The 17274-nt window shown below is 35.5% G+C and overlaps 1 protein-coding gene across 1 annotated transcript; it reads left to right on the top strand.

Annotated features, from left to right (window-relative positions):
- The first annotated feature begins 1265 nt into the window (after nucleotides 1-1265).
- On the top strand, nucleotides 1266-3086 carry LOC110706775 (zinc finger MYM-type protein 1-like). Its single transcript, XM_021884726.1, has 3 exons — nucleotides 1266-1377; nucleotides 1492-2932; nucleotides 3029-3086. The coding sequence occupies exons 1-3, from the start codon at nucleotides 1266-1268 to the stop codon at nucleotides 3084-3086; spliced, it is 1611 nt and encodes a 536-aa protein (XP_021740418.1).
- The last annotated feature ends 14188 nt before the right edge of the window (nucleotides 3087-17274 follow it).

Genomic DNA, 17274 nt, shown 5'->3' with positions numbered 1-17274 from the left:
ATAAGATTATAGATTGATTAGATTCTATATCAAATTATCAATTTAAATGTTTAATTATCAAATTATCTGTATGACTATCACTGATTCACTGTATGAGTTGGTTTTTTTTTTTTTGGGTGAAATTTCTTGATTTTATTAGAGCTTGATTATCTGTATGAGTGTATGACTTTATTAAAGTTTGAATGTTATGACTTGATTATCGTCACTTGATTATCTGTATGATTTTATTAGAGCTTGAATAGTGTGATTTGTGAATGTGAGTTGTGGCCGGATATTTAACCATTTGAGCCCTATTATAGATTTATAGTATTATTTCTATTTAATTGATAAATGATAATAGCTGTCCAACCTTCTTATTAGCTATTGAGAATGGTGATTATGTTGTTCTGGGTTTGAAATTTAGTTGGGAATCGCTAATTTGGAGATTTGGGGTTGAAGGGTAGACTAAAATTGAGGTTAATGGGCGTTGTTTTGATGATATTATTAGTTTTAATAACCTTGAGAGAACCCTTCTTGTATGATTTATCTAATTCAACCTTTAACTTCAATTTCAGAATGAAAAGAAAAACAACTCGAGATATTTCAAGTTTTTTTACTAAAAAAGTGCGTACTCTAAATCCTCCTCCTCCACAAAATGATACTCCTCCTCCACAAAATATTTTACCCTTTCAAGAAAGTGAACCAAGTTCTCCTTTACATCATGCTAGTGAACAACATTCTTCCCCATCTCTCAATTTCCCTCAAAATGAAGATGGGCAATCTTTTCCCCAAGGTGGTTCGGATCCTAGTGCTCAAATTGGTGAAGGAAGGTTAAGTGCACTTGATATTATTAATCTTCCACAAGACCCCGGGAAAAGAAGAAGGATGTGTGATTTTCATCCCGATGATAGGGATTTAGTGCGGAGAACATACATTCAAAGAAATCCATGTCAACCTAAAGATCATGTGTTTCCTCAAACACTTTTTGGGCCGAAAAAACGTCAATTTAATGTTAAATGGTTTGATACTTGGCCAACATGGCTTGAGTATAGTGTTGAGAAAGATGCTGCCTTTTGTTTCATTTGCTATCTATTTAAGGATGGTAACACAGCGGGAGTGGATGCTTTTGTTAATGGAGGTTTCAGATGTTGGAATAGAAGAGACACAATTGTAAAGCATGTTGGTGGACACAAGAGTGCTCACAATAATGCTGTGATTGCTATGAACTTTTTCATGAATCAAATGAGTAGCATTGCCACCGCTTTATCAAACAAACAGCGGAAACCATGAGTGCCTATCGTAAGAGATTAGAAGCTTTAATTGAAACCATTAAATGGCTATTGTTCCAAGGGTTTCCTTTTCGTGGTCATGATGAAAAGGAAAGTTCATTGTCTAGAGGTAACTTTCTTTTGTTATTAACTCTTCTTTCAAACCATGATCCTTAGTATTCCAAAGTTGTTTTTAAAACGGCCCCTGGTAATTGTCAACTTACTTCTCCAAGTGCCCAAAAAGATATAATCAATGCTTGTGCTAAAGAAACAACTAAAGCAATATTGGAAGAACTTGATGGTGGATTTTTTGCTATTCTTGTTGATGAATCTGCCGATGTTTCCGATAAGGAACAAATGGCACTTTGTTTGAGATTTGTTAATAAAAAGGGGGAAGTGTGTGAGCGTTTTCTTGGTATTGTGCATGTTCCTGATACTAGTTCTTTAACTCTCAAAGCTGCTATTGAGTCATTACTCATGGAACACTCTTTAACTTTCTCTCAAGTTCGAGGTCAAGGTTATGATGGGGCAAGTAATATGCAAGGTTCAATCAATGGCCTTAAAACTCTAATTTTGAATGAATGTTCTCAAGGATACTTTGTTCATTGCTTTGGTCATCAACTTCAATTGACACAAGTTGCACTTGCTAAGAAAAGCTCAGATTGTGGTTGGCTTTTTGTTGATGTACTTGCACCTCTCTTGAACTTTGTGGGAGGTTCACCTAAGAGGAAAGAATTTCTTCGAGAAAAACAACGTCAAGGGGTTGTAGAAGCATTATCTTTGGGTGAAATTGAATCGAGAACTGGTTTAAATCAAGAACGTGGCTTAAGTAGACCTTGTAATACTCGTTGGGGATCTCACTTTAAAACCATTTTGAATGTGCTTGATTCATATCCTTCAATACTTTTGTCACTTGATTCCATTGCAGAAGTATTAGATACACTTGATTCGAATAAAGCACAATCTATTACACACTTGTTGATGTCATTTGATTTTGTGTTTGTGGCACACTTGATGGTTGATATATTAGGAATTACAAATGCGTTGAATGTGGCATTGCAAAAACATGATCAAGATATTGTAAATGCAATGGTCATGGTTGATGTAACCAAGACTAATTTGCAAAAATTGAGAGATGAAGGATGGGATTCACATATGGAAAAAGTCACTTCTTTTATGGCTAAATATGACATTGAGGTTCCAAACATGGAGGGGCGATATGTGGTTCCTGGGAGAAGAATGTATAGAGGTAAAGGTCCACAAGTGACTAATCTTCATCATTTTAGAGTTGAAGTTTTTCTAAGTGTCATTGATCTTAAATTACAAGAACTTGAAAATCGATTTCCCGAGGTAAGTAAGGAATTACTTGTGTGTATGTCTTGCTTTAATCCTGTAAATCAGTTTCATTCTTTTGACAAAAGAAAGTTAGTTCAACTTGCCAAATTTTATCTCGATGAATTTTCAAGCTCTGAGTTATTATTTTTTGAACATTCACTTGAAAATTTTATTGTTGATGTTCGAAATGATGAGAGATTTTGGAATTTGAAAAGTCTAAGTGAACTTTCTACGAAACTTGTTGAGACGGGAAAGTTTGAAACTCATGATCGAGTCTACTTACTTTTGAAGTTCGTGTTGATTCTTCCTGTTGCAACGACAAGTGTAGAAAGAGTATTTTTCCGAATGAGGCAAGTGAAAGATAAATTGCGTAATAGCATGGGAGATCAAATGTTGAATGATTGTTTGATTACTTATTTAGAAAGAGATTTGTTTTTGAATGTTAGCATGGATGATATTGTAAATCGTTATCAAAATATGGAAACTCGTCGAGAGCAATTGTAATAAAATTAATAATTTTTTAGTTGTAATACGAATTTGCATTACTTTATGAAATGAACTTTTTTATGTAATTTTTTTTGTTCATTATACAAGCTTTGACTTTTTTTTATACTTTATGCGGTCGATGGACGATGATGGGACCACCTATTAATCAAATCCTGGATCCGCCACTGAGTCTAGTAGTGATGTATTATATTAAATAAGTATGCTGGAATTTTATTTAAGTCATAAAAATTAAGTCTTTTTGAAAGGGTTTGAAGTACCCACTTAAAGAAAAGGTTTTATGGCTTTTATGTCATTAAATTGGGTTAATTAGTAAGGTTTAAAGAGTATTATAGTTGCTAAATTTGTGTGAATAGTAGATTAATTATAGTTATGTATTCTTATTTCTAGGAAGCTTCAAGCTAGGTGATTTCTAGTGAGTGTGGCCGAGTTTAGGCATTATCACTACAAGAAAACAGCTGGATTCCGACGGAAAAAAATCCGTCGAAAACATAGCAAAATCCGTCGGAATAACGCCATCCGATGAAATCTGTCACAGTGGCCCTAGTCGGAAATTCAACCTTTTCCGGCGGAAATTCCGTCGGAAGGCGTTATTTTGACGGATTTTCCGACGGATCTATTTCTGTCGGCGCTGTTTTTTACTTTAATTGAAAGTCCGTCGCAAATTTTTGACGGAAATTTCCGTCGGAAGTGGATAGGTTTCCGACGGAATTTTCCGTCGGAAGAGTTATATTCCGACTGAATATTCCGTCGGAAGAGGAATATTCCGACGGAAAATTCCGTCGGAAAAGTCAGTAAAAAAAAATAAAAAAAAAACACAGCCCCCCACCACCACCCCTAACCAGACCCTCCCCACCCACCCTGTCCTGTCCAAACCTCCACCACCCCACCCACCCCTGACCAGACCCCCACCCTTCCCCATTATGTCAAGCCACCACCACCCCACCCACCCTGTCCTGTCCAAACCTCCACCACCCCATTCACCTTGTCCAAACCTTCACCACCCCACCCACCCACCCACCCTTGACTAGACCACCACCACCCCACCTAACCCACCCACCCAGAAAAACGAAAAAAAAAACCGAAACAATTACAATTACAAAAATCCAAAACAAAAATCCGAAACACAAATTCCCACAAAAACAAGATCTTATATAGTCACTGATCTAAATTTCAATAATAAAAAAAAAAAAAAAAACGAAGATCTAATAAATTTATAAAAAAAAACGAAGATCTACAAAGATCTAAAAAAACGAAAAAAAATTCGCTATTATCATTACAAAGATCTAATAAATTTATAAACTACAATTACAAAAATAATTAACTAGAATCATAAATGTTCAAAAACAAAACAAAATCTACAATTTAACCTTAACTAAAACTAGATCTACAAAAAAAACCTTGGTGTTGTGCGACGGTGGCCGTTGTTTTGCGGTGGTGGTGTTGTGGAAACCTTGAGATGCTTGCCAGTGGTGTTGTTGCGGCGGTGGTTGTTGGTTGTCGTTGGTGGTTGGTGTCGTTAGTGGTTGGTGTCGGTGCATGGTCGAAGAGGATGAACACCACAACAAAAGGAGGGGAAAGAAGATGAGAGAAGAAGGAGGCGAGAAAGACGAGAGATAAGAGGAAAGAGAAGGGGAAGGAGAAGAGAAGAGGAAAGAGAAAGAGAAGAAGAGAAAATAGAAGTAGAAGGAGGGGGAAGGAGAAAGAGAAGAGGAGAGAGAAAGAGAGGGGAAAGAGGCGGAGAAAGAGAGGGTTTGGGGTTTTTTAATTTTTTTTTTTTAAGGGTTTGGGGTTTTTTAATTTTTTTTTTAATAATCTTCCGATGGAAGTTTCTGTCGGAATCTTCCGACGGACTTTAAATTCGTCGGAAATTACAATTTCCGATGGAATATTCTGTCGGAAAGAACAAATATTCCAAGGGAAATTATATCCGTCGGAAATTTTCGACGGATTTCCTACGGAATTTTTAAATTCGTCGGAAATATCCGATGGAACAGAAATCCGTTGGAAATTATGCTTTTTCTGATGGAATTTCGTGTCCGTCGGAACAAGTCCGTCGGAATTTGCCTGTTTTCTAGTAGTGTATTCAAGGTACGTATGTGCACAAGAATATTTGTGTGTGCGTAGTATCATGCTAGGATTGTAAAGTGTGATTTAAGTGATGAATTAATAGCATGTTTGGTTGATTATATGCTTGAAATTGATGTTAGTTGAGCATGAATTATTATGCAAGCATGTGAATATGTTATTCGAGGCATGATACAAGTTGAGTATGTATGAATCGTGAAAGTATATTTTATTTTCAAGTATCAAGAAAGCATGAATTTAATAAGCAAGGCTTATATATGACTTAAAGAGCTAAAGTTAGAAATTTTGAGCATGATTCATGAATTTATTTCTTACCCATTTATTATTGGTGTTGAGTCAAGAAGTTAGGTTATTTATTTACTCACTCAAGTAAGTTGAGTTTGAGTCAAGGAAGTTTATTAATAGTGCATTCTATGCACCAAGGTAGTAATCGTGCGATTTTGTGCACAAAACTAGGCAAGGAACCTTAATTAAAATAAATAGTATGTGCTCGCTAATTAATTCAAGAATGAATTGGAAGTTTGTATTGATTGTTATTATGTTTGTTCTTGATTGATTGGTTTGAGTCATCACAAGTTAAATCGGTAAATCACGTAAAGTGTAAGAGGATACGCACCAAAACTCTTAAAACGTATATACCTTGAGTATGAACATATGGGAGGAGTTATGGGGTTTTATATTTAACCGTAGCTTCTACAGGGGTACAAGACGCTGTACTTTCTTTATTATTAATGCGTTGGAATTCCATCACAAGGTGACATAGTAAGTGCCAATAAGGGTAGCTCCCTGATTAGAAGCTCAATATTTAAATGGGCTATTTTCAAGGAAGGAAACTCATTCGATGTGTAATCCAAAATTATTATTGATAATTTAATATTGCTAGTTATGAGTCAGAGGTAAGTTAACTTATGATTGTGTGGCGAGCATGTTTTAATTATTATTTTTATTTTGATGCTAAGATATTCATGTTAGTGTGGTGCATATGTATTCAGCTTTGCTGATTCGTACTTTTGTGTTTGTGTTTGGCTTTCCTTTGGATTGGCCCTACTACGATCCATTTTTATGGTGAGTAGAGAATTGAAATAAAGAGGAAGTAACAGGTACTTGAAGCATAAAGAGCATGATGGGATAGAGTGCAGAAAGTTACTTGTTATGTTTCTTAATTTTAATATTTTTGAATTATTGATTTGCTATGGACTAACAATATTATATTTGTTTTTAAATGGTTTTTAAGAAGGGCCATGTTTGAATTGGTTCCAACTTGTGAATGTTTTATTTTGCTTTTGTTTTGAAGTTCTAAACTCAAACTTTATTTTTAAAAGTTGGTTTTTGTTTTAGACTTCCATTGTGTGACTTTGAAAACTAGCCTTAGCCATTATCACGGTGGCGGTAATATTTTGGTTATTTCCTAAAAAGGGTTTTATTTAGGGTAAAAAGAGTATTTTAAAGGAAGGAAATTTCCAGGGTATTACAATAAAGTTAATTTTAATTTTAGAATATTCTCAATGGTAGCCCCCAATTTCTACTACGCACCAATGATAACCTCCTTTTTTTGGATTATACAAAATGACGTTAGTTAAAAATTTCATCCAACTCATAACCTTATTTCATTAAATATTAACTATGGTTATATTCATATTTTTTTTTAAAAAAATAAAAATTAAAAAAATTAATCCCAACCCCTAATACCCCATTGATTCCGGTCAATCTCTCCTCCTTCTCCTCACTTCCCACTGTTCTGGCCAGCCCACTCCCCAACCACCTCTTTGCCGCCCTCCCCCCAACCACCTCCTTGCCGCCCTTACCCCAACCACCTCCTTGCTGCCCACAGCCACCCTACCCCTCAACCAACCACCACCGTAACCCATCCCGACACCCGCAAAATCGCTACGAAAACCACTCCAAAACCCAAAAATTGGCGGTGGGGTGGGGTTTTCGATAGTTTTGAGCAAGGTTTTGAGGGAGGTTTTGCGTGATGGTGGATGGAGGTTTCTGGGTTCGAGGGTCGGGTTCATTTCAACAGAGATGGTGGGTGGGAGTTTCTAGGTTCGAAGGTTGGACCGCCGAACCCAAACCATGAGCAACCCCAAACCACCAATCAAACCACGATGAGGGTGGAATCAGGAGAGAAGGATTTAGATCAGCATTTAGATCAGGAGAGAAGCAATCAAAACCTATTAAAGAGGGAAATAGTCAGAATTTTCAGTAGAAAATTCCAAAGTTTTGCTGGAGCAATCACAATTTTCAGCACAAATATCAAAAAATTTCAACGAAAAATCAAGATTTGTCAGCAGGAAAATCATAATTTTCAGCCCAAAAAATCAAGTTTTTTCAGTAAAAAAATCAGAACATTTAGCGAGGCAATCGGAACTTTCAGCGAAGTAACTTGGTTTCTCTCCAGAAAATTAAATCTTCATAAATGAACCACGGTGGGTGTCAGCGTTTCAGATGAGGGAGTTTGGTGGCTCCAGTGAGGGTGGAGGTGGTGGGGATAAGGGTGGAGGTGGTGGCTGGGATGGTGGTTTTAATTTTTAGTTTTTTTTTTTTTCAAAGTTAACCATAGTTAGTTTTTTTTAAATAAATAACACTCATTAATGTCATATGTGAGATAAATTTCTTAATTAGGGCCATTTTGTATAATCCAAAAAAAAGAGGGTTACCGTTGATGCGTAGCAGAAATTGGGGGTTACTGGTTAAGAACATCCCTTTAAATTTTAAAAAAAATAAAAATAGAATAGCAACAAGTTTAGTGTGTGGTTAGCCACACTGTGTGGCCACATTGATATATAAGTCTATAAGAGTATTTTTTATTTGTTCGTATAAGTAACTAGGAAATTGAAAAGTTGAGAGATGGAGTGACAAACAGTCAAATTGTTTAGACGAAATGAGTGTTTTTTGGAAGAGAAAAGTCATTAATGCGTTTTTGGTAATTGATGTTCACACTTTTACTTATTTTAAATAATCATCTTTCTTATTAAAAAAAATAATGATGTCATAAGCAATTTTGGAGAGAGATTTTTTAATGAACAAATGACATGCGTACAAAGATATATAATGTCAGCGGTTTTTACTTTAGTAAGGTGTCGTATAGTTGACATGTGAATTAAATTACCATAGGCATATTTGGAATTAAATTCCTACATCAAATTTCCTAGGAAATGGCTAATGTTTTTGGTTGTTATGAAGTCATTTACAAATTAAGGAAATTTTGAATTACCAAGGGTCTTGGTAATTTAATTCCCATGTTTTGTGGCAATTAGATATTCCAATGAATTTGCATTTCTCACATTTTCACTTTTTATGGTCAACTAAACAAACCCCTTATTTCTCAATTCACATAAATTTGGAATACCTCCATTTTTTTTTATGTAACCAAACAACACCTAATAGTAGGGGTGTTTAGATCCGGGTACCCAGATATTCGGGTAGTTGATAAGTCGGCCCGTGTCCCGTCCCGGATAATTTGGGTACCCGGATGGGACACGGGTACCCGTATTTTATTTATCCAAGAAAGGAGTGAATCGAGAAACCCAAAACGTACCTCCTCTCCTCCTAATAAGCCACCATCAAAATTACCCTACCACCACCGCAATTCACCACCCACCACCAAAACCTCCCACCAACCCAGGTCCACCACCGAAACTCCAAACCCACAACGAACCGACAACCCAACACCACCGATAGCCACAACCCACAATCGAAACCAACCCAACCAAACCCCACCCACACCAAATCAAAACCACCACCACCAAAATTTAACCAAAAATAATGAAATTTACCAAAAAAAAAAGCACGATAATTACCAGAAATCATATCATATAAATAGATTTATTAAAAATTCAAAAAAATGAAAGAAAATTAAAAACAAGAAACCATACCTTTTAAACCGAAAATAGCCTTGAATTTCACCTCGGATTTGGTTTAAAATCGTCAAATTCGACCATGAAAACTCTAGATCTAGAGCTTTCATGGTCGAATTTAACCATTAAAACCTTCATTTTGACCATGAAAACTGAAAGAAAGAGAAAAAAAGAGGAGAAAGAGCTAAAGAGGCGTGAGAAAGAACAAAGGAAAGAAAGAAGGGAGGAGAGGAGAAAAGGAGAGCAACGAAACTCATAAGGAGGAAATGAGAAAGCAGAGAGGAAAGGAGAAGAGAGGGGAGAGGAGAGAGAAAGAGAGTAACAGGGGGAGGAGGAGAGAGAAAGAGAAGAAGATAGGGTGTGGGTGGGTAATGGGACTAATGGGTATCCGTAACTTTTTTGGGGTTTTTTTTTTGTTTTTTTTTTTTTGTAAACGGGTATCCGGGTACCCGATAATTGCAAAGCTTGTCCCATGTTCCGGCCCACGAAAGTGCTATTTTACCGGGACGGATACCTGACCCGAGAAAAACAGAAAATTTTGAAAATTTCCCGTCGGGTTTTTTGCGGGTCGTCGGGATATCGGAACGGGACAACCGGGTCGGGTTTTTTGGAACACCCCTACCTAGTAGTTATAAATTTAGTCATAAAAGCTTTTTGGAAAACTTATTGTCAATAGGGGTGGAAGCAATATGGATTAAAGCCGAAAACCGAACCAAACCGAATTCGGTTCGGTTTTTTTTCTATTTTCGGCTTGGATCGGTTTGAGATTTTCAAAAAATATGAATTTTTGTTCGGTTTTGGTTTGGGCTTCAAAAAACCGAAATCGAATTTCCAAACTGAAATATATAGAGCCCAAATATCCTAGCCCATTTCCCCTTCATATATAAACCTAAATTCTAAATCGTTTTCCCTCTTTTCCCTTTCACTCTTTCCTTTCTTCCAACCTTGTGTACGACAACCCTAATTCCCTAAATTTTCCCCCTTTTCTCACCACCTCCCTCGGTCACAGTCGCCACCTCCATCACTCACCAGTCACGATTTCTCACCACCTCCCTCAGTCATGGTTTCTCACCACCACCGCTTGTGTGCGCGCTCCCTCACCGCCAGCCACGATTAGACGACTAGTCGACCACCCTCACCAGTGGTAATTCTCTGGCTTCTCCCTCCTCTATCAAGTCTCGTATTTTTCGACTTCTCCCTTCTTTGTTGATGATTTGAAGCCTTGATTTGATGAAGAGATATGCACAGTTGCACTATTAACTCTTAGATTTGAATTATTTTCAAATTTAGTGTTGATTTGAAAAATTATTTAAGTGTATGTATATATGTCTAATAATTTTTGTCGATTTTTATGATGTTTGATGTTAATTATCTGAACTCTTTAGATTTGTCAATTTTTTTGTAAGGGTTTGCTGTGAATATTGAAGTTTCTTTGCTTGTTTTGTTTTGATTTTGCTTGAATTTCGAACAGCGGTGTATGAGTTTTGTTGTTTGGTTTTGATTTTGGTTAAATTTCGGTTCGGTTTGGATTCAATTTCCAAAACCACGAATTATTTCGGTTTGGATTGGATTGGATTGAATCTAAATTCGATTTGGATTCGGTTCCAAAAATCCAAAACTGAATTAATTCGGTTTGGTGGTAAAATCCAAACCGAATACCCAAACTTTCACCCTAACCGTTAATTTACTATTGCAAGCCTTTTGTCTAAAATAATGATGATTAGCGGATTTTTTTTTAATATATAAGAAACCGACATTTGGATAGTAGTGGCTTCAAGTTTTCAACGTTTAGTACATTTGTTACAATTATAGATAGATAATTTCAACTACTCCCTCAGTTTCAAACTATTTGACACATTTTGATTTCTATCATAATTTTAGGGAGGTTTTAAAGGCTTATTTGGTTGCACAAAGAAAATGAGGGAAGTGAAAAATCATGGGAATTTGAAAATGGATGAGTTGTTTGGTTGATAATAAAAAGTGTAAATGTGGGAGTTACAAATTCATGGGAATTTTTTTTTCTTTTTTTTTGGTGCAAAAATTCATGGAAATTGTGACTTCCCACAAAATATGGGAAGTTAATTATCCAACCCCCCTTCTAATTTGGCAAAACTAGCGGTAGCGGGTATCTTTTAGCGGTCGAGTAGCGGATAACTGTTAGAGAAGCGAGTAGCTGTCAATTAGTAGTGGGTAGAGGTTAGCTATCAATGTAGCGGTTAATAGTATGAGTGTTTGGCAAAAATAGCGGTTGAAATATTAAAATACAGTAAAAAATACATGCACAATATTTATAAAGTAAACAAAATATGTCAAAAGCTACCCGCTACCTTTCAAACGCTAATATTATTAACGTTTAACAAAAGCTACCTAAACGCAACTTCTACCGCTAACCGCTACATGAATAGCTATCTTACCAAACAGACTTATTTTTTCCTACTAGTGTTTTAACTTGATCCAAATGTTAACCGCTATCGCCAAACTGGGCCTAAGTCAAAATTTCCATGATTTGCAACTTCTTTCATCCCAACCAAACAACTTTAATCAAATCTTTAAATTCAAATCATATTTTTTTTTACTAGGGATTCCAACGCGTGCGATATATAGTGAGCCCTTTAAGAAAATTATTACGTGTGGCCTTTATGCCCTATTTCTGTTTACATGATATTTTATTATAGCTACTAGGTTAAAACCCGTGCGATGCACAATTTATATAAAACCTATTTTTATAATTTGTACATTTAAAAAAATGGCTATTAGACATGAATATAAATAAGAAATTATGCACCTTATACAAAAATATTTGTAATTTTAAAATTTTAGATTTTCATCAAAATTATGACATAGTATTTGTTTACGTCGCCTAATATACATATTTCAATGTAGAAGGTTATTTATTAGTGTGCAACTATTTAAAATTGTTTCAATTTCTTAGGTTAATTGATATGTTGTAACTGTAAAGAAGCTTCTAATATTCAAATTCCAAAAATGTGAAATATGATAGCTTAAAAAGAGAGGGAAAAAAAAGAAGAAGATGACATCATCCTTGCATTTAGGCGGGAAAAAAATTATTAAGAGATTGACATGTAGACAGTGATGACGTCGGCATACTCTATTTTAGTAATAATTAATAGATTTGCATACAGGCGATGAATGTATTGGATGATGTACATGTGTAGCTGTACAATGTACGAAACTTTAGTAGAGCTACTTTGATTTAGCGGGGGAATGATAAAAATATCGAGTTCTAAAATTAAAAATGTCTAAATTTTAAGTACTTATTGAGATGAAATTAAATAAATTAAACAAGACATCACACTTTTTAAAAAAAAAAAATCACAAAATTATATACTCCGTAATTTTTGCACTCCATATATAATAAAACTAATTTAGAATACTTTGTATTAAATATATTTAAATTCCAAATAGGAAAAACAAAAAGAAATGGAGTAAAAGGTGGCTTTAAATATTGAAATAAACACAAGTTTTAATTTACAAATAATTAATCAATTTAAGGGATTCAAGTACTTATTGAGACTTGTTAAAAAAAAGTACTTATTGAGACGAAATTGAATAAATTAAACAAGACATCACAATCAGTTCTTTTTTTTTAAAAAAAAATCACAAAATTATACACTCTGTAATTTTTGCACTCCATATATAATAAAACTAATTAGAATATTTTGTATTAAATAGTAGGAGTATTTAAATTCCAAAGGAAAAACAAAAAGAAATGGAGTAAAAAAGATGGCTTTAAGGCAAATATGTAAAAGAACATTTTTAAAGATATAAAAGTCCATGCACTATTCATAAAAGTTTTGTTAAACTTGTTATAAGGTAGGGATAAGGTAAGGATGACCCTGACTAGACCTCAACCCTTACAGTTTTTTTGGTCCAGACACTACCCCTAAACACCCTCACTTGGTAGGATTCGACCCCAAACCTCTAACTAGGATTTGAGGTAAGAAATTTACCAAGTGAGCCAATACTTTGTTGATAACAATCGATATTAGATTAGATACACAAAAAATGAAATGTAAATATATCGAATTTATGTACGACCTCTTTCTTGAAGACGTATTGTCCATACCTCATATTTCTCGACTCTTGATAGTTAATAGTCTTGATACAATTAGTTCTCTATCAAAAACAACTTGTTCTTCGTCCATAAATAATAAGCATTCAAATGATAAAAAAAAAAAAAAAAAAAAAACGTTGCATAATTTTCCAATTTTTTTTTTTTTTTTTTTTTACTTCTTCATAAATTTACTTTTAACGCTACCCTATCATTATTGTTGTCAATTTAATACTTCGTAATTGCTTTGAACAAGATAAAGTTGACAAGCATCTACAAAGACTACAATTATTAAATGAGGAGTGACTAGAAAATGACCCTACTTTAGGAGTAGTGTACTACACACTTTTCAACTCGAGTCCAAGTGATTGTTTAGCTCAAATAAGAATTAAAATAGCTCACATAAGAATTAAATGTCCATGTAAATTTATTTTTTCTCAATTTAAAATATATACATCACGTTGGTAGTTCGCCGATAAACACATGTTAATAATTTCTCCGTTTTACATTATGTGCAACATTACGTTTTTTATGTCTCACAAAAGTACTTAATTGTTGCACATAATGTGAAACGGAGTATACAATTTTGAATATCAATATCTTTAATTGAATATTAATAATAAGGAAAAAGCTAATGAACTCCCCAGGCGTTGGATAAGATAGCTAAAAGTATAAATATTAAATTAAAATGAATATTAATTACATCGATCGAAACATAATTTTGACATGCATTCCCAAATTAATACCACTTTAATTAGGAAGTAATTAAATGCTTATCTAACGCCCCGAGGGCGTTCGTTAGCAAGATCCATAAAATAAAACTGAAAAGTTAATGCATTATGACTAATTCAACAACATTTTACAAAACAACAATTACATTAATATATTACTCCTTTCGTTCTAAAATAATTGACATTTTTCACTTTTTTTCTTTTTTTGACAACGGTCCAAATAGAAGGCTAGCTCCCAACTGACTCAAGACTACAAAACGAAAATTTAACTCTCTTAGTAGCCAAACTAATACAAGAACTAAAGTGAGGATTGGGGGTACAAATGTTGTGAACTTCTAGACAATGCAAATTAGAGGACCGAGGGAATCTATCGCCGGTACTAGTCATAGGGTGTTCCAAGCTTGTTCCCTTGCGTTTCTTGATCCTGCAAAAATAAAACCTGTAACACTTTTTACCTTTCTTGTTTTTTTGCCTTTGATCTGATTGGTTTTCCATGCTTCCTCAACGTGGCAGAGAACCTGAAGGTAGGGTGTGGTAGTGATGACTGTACTTGTTCAAGTTTTAAAATCATGGGGTCACTACTAGAAAACAGTCAATCAACGACGGAAAAACTCCATCGGAAAACCCTGAAATTCCGTCGGAAAGCACCGCCGCATTACACTTGTAGGAATTTCGCGATATTCCGTCGGAAAGGTCTATTCCGACGGATTATGTTCTGTCGGCGCTTTTGTTGACTTTAAGTGAAAATCCGTTGCAAGGTTTCGACGGAAATTTCCGTCGGAGTGGGATATGTTCCGACGGAAATTTCCGTCGGTGGGGGAGATGTTCCGACGGAATTTTCCGTCGGAGGAGATACATTTCGACGGAAAATTCCGTCGGAAAAGTAAATAAAAAAAATAAAAAAAAAGCACCACTTTCCCCACCCAGATCCACCCCCGCCACCAGCCCACCCCCTGCCCCCCTGCCCCTATAATAACCCATGACTGCCCACCCACACCACCAGTCCCCCTAACTCGTACCACCAGTCCACACCACAAGCACAAGCCCAGATTCACCTCGCCGCCCACTCCACCTCGCCACCCCCACAACACAGATCTACCAAGCCCTTCCCACCACCACCACAACAAACCAAATCGAAAAAAACGAAAAAAAATCCGGAAAAAAACAAAAAAAATCCGAAACAATAACCAAAAAATCGAAATAAACAATTTATAAACTTACATTACAATTTCATTACAAAATTACCAATAAATCGAAAAAAACAATTTATAAACATACATTACCAAAAAATCGAAAAACCAGATCTAAAAACGTATATTACTAAATTTATAAACTTACATTACAATTTCATCAAAATATAATTATAATCATAAATTTTGTGAAAAATAAACCTAGATCTACAAACTAACCAATATTTAACCTATATTTTCGGCCTTCTACGGTACTTGACGGTGGACGACGGTGAACGGTGCTCCCACGATGCTGACGATGCTTGACAGTGCTCGATCTACCCGTTCCGGTTGTGTTTGTAGATGTTAAAGGAGAAGAGGAGAGGAGAGAGAATGAGAAAGGGGAAAGAGAAAAGGAGAAGAGGCGGTGAGGGAAAGATGCGAGGAGAGAGAAAAAGAAAGGGGAAATAGAAAGGGGGAAAAGAAGTGGAGCAGAGAAAGGGGGAAAGGAAGAAGACGAACAGAGATGAGGAAAGAAGAGGAAAGAGAAAGAAAAGAGAAAGATAAGAGGAAAGAGAAAGAAAAGAGAAAGAAAAGAGAGGAGGAAAGAGAAAAAGAAGAAAGAGAAAAAGAAAAAGAAGAGAGAGAGAATAGAGAAAAAGATCCGTTTTTTTTATATTCAGGTTTTTTTTAATAGTCATAATTCCGTCGGAAATGCATAAATTCTGTCGGAAAGGTAAATTTCCAACGGATTTTATTTCCGTCAGAAAATAACTGTTTTGACGGAATAATCCGTCGGAAATTTCCGACGGATTTTATTTCCGTCGAAAAATTAAGTTTCCGACAGAATATTCCGTCAGAGATCCCATAAATTCCAATGGATTTGTATTCCGTAGGAAATCCGTCATAAATTTCCGACGGAATAAAAAACCGTCGGAATTTACGACGGAAAAACATGTCCGTCGTAAATCGGCCTATTTCTAGTAGTGGTTCTTCCTCATTAGAACCTACGGATTCCACTTCATCAATATCAGTGGTAGTTACATCTCTCGTAGGAACCTCACTCCTCTCCTCGTTATTTGAACCCTCATTACTGCTAGAAGCTAGTCAAGTAGATATATATGATCATCTAACTTCTCATGGACACTTCTTGGGAATTCTAACAATATGGTTGACTACGATGGTGCCCAGAGATTGCTTAGCCTTTTTCTTTTGGCTCTTCTTGACACAATCCCTCTTTCCCGGCCCCACCATCTGATAAGTCCTATTTTGCACATGTTTTAGGTGGGTATCTAAGCTCATTTGATTACAAAATTAGAGATCTTTGATGCATATTTGCATTATTTGCTTAAGTTGTGCTCTACTACTCTTCGTTTGTGTGTTTTAATGAATTTCAGGTGATTTATATGCAAATGGAGTATGGTTGGCTAATATTGAGTATAATAATCATGGAGTATGAAAACATATTGCTTAAGAATATCAAATCATGTGTTCGAGACGAACTTGAGTGAAAATGAAGCAAAACGTTGATGAAATACTTGACAAATATGACACCTGTTCACTATTATGCTCATAACTTTTGATATACAAATGATAATGGAGTGATTCAAATTGCATTTGAAAGTAGACTTGAAGACCTTTCCAACGATATATTACACGCCTCAAACGGAGCCTCGGATATGAAGTTATGACTGATTTAAGATGAGTTAAATACAAACTATTTGCTGCAGCCTCTACGTGCCCGATCGGGCATGGTCCGCCCGGTTGGACCGGGCACATAGGAGTTAGATGATTTTTGGTATTTTCGAAGGTAGCAAGCAATTTATGAAGACCGCCCCACGCGCCCGATCGGGCAAGGTCCGCCCGGTTGGACCGGGCACGTGGTGGAAGAAGTGCTACGAAGGAAAGCAACTCCGTACTCTCACCGCCCGATCGGGAGGTGCTTGCCCGGTTGGACCGGGCACAGTTATACGACACTCCGTATTATTTTCTTATTTTTAGGTCATTAAGGGTATAAATACCCCTTGTAATCTTCATTAGAAAGAAGTTTTAAGTTTTCCATTATTCCTCTTTCTCTCTCTAGAGTTCTAGTTTATTACTTTGAAGCAATTTTAATTCTTTCCATTAGATTTGAGCATTTTTTTTTCAACAATTTAATTCCTTTCAATTGAAGAATCCTTGGTATTCACTTCTACTTCATTCTCTTTCAATTATAATTGCTTTTCAATTATGTTTTCCATATTCATGATTGTTATTGTTTCTTTCAAT

Source organism: Chenopodium quinoa, unplaced genomic scaffold (assembly GCF_001683475.1).
Source record: "Chenopodium quinoa cultivar QQ74 unplaced genomic scaffold, ASM168347v1, whole genome shotgun sequence".
In the NCBI taxonomy this organism is placed as follows: Eukaryota; Viridiplantae; Streptophyta; class Magnoliopsida; order Caryophyllales; family Amaranthaceae; genus Chenopodium; species Chenopodium quinoa.
Note: the sequence above shows the minus strand (reverse complement) of the source record. Positions and strands in the feature narration are given on the sequence as shown.

Excerpts from the sequence above, each read along its gene's own strand:
- LOC110706775 (XM_021884726.1), top strand. The coding sequence starts at position 1,266 with ATGAGTGCCTATCGTAAGAGATTAGAAGCTTTAATTGAAACCATTAAA. Across the intron at positions 1,378-1,491 it reads GGAAAGTTCATTGTCTAGAG|ATATAATCAATGCTTGTGCT; the intron begins GTAACTTTCTTT and ends GTGCCCAAAAAG. Across the intron at positions 2,933-3,028 it reads AGAGTATTTTTCCGAATGAG|CATGGATGATATTGTAAATC; the intron begins GCAAGTGAAAGA and ends TTTGAATGTTAG.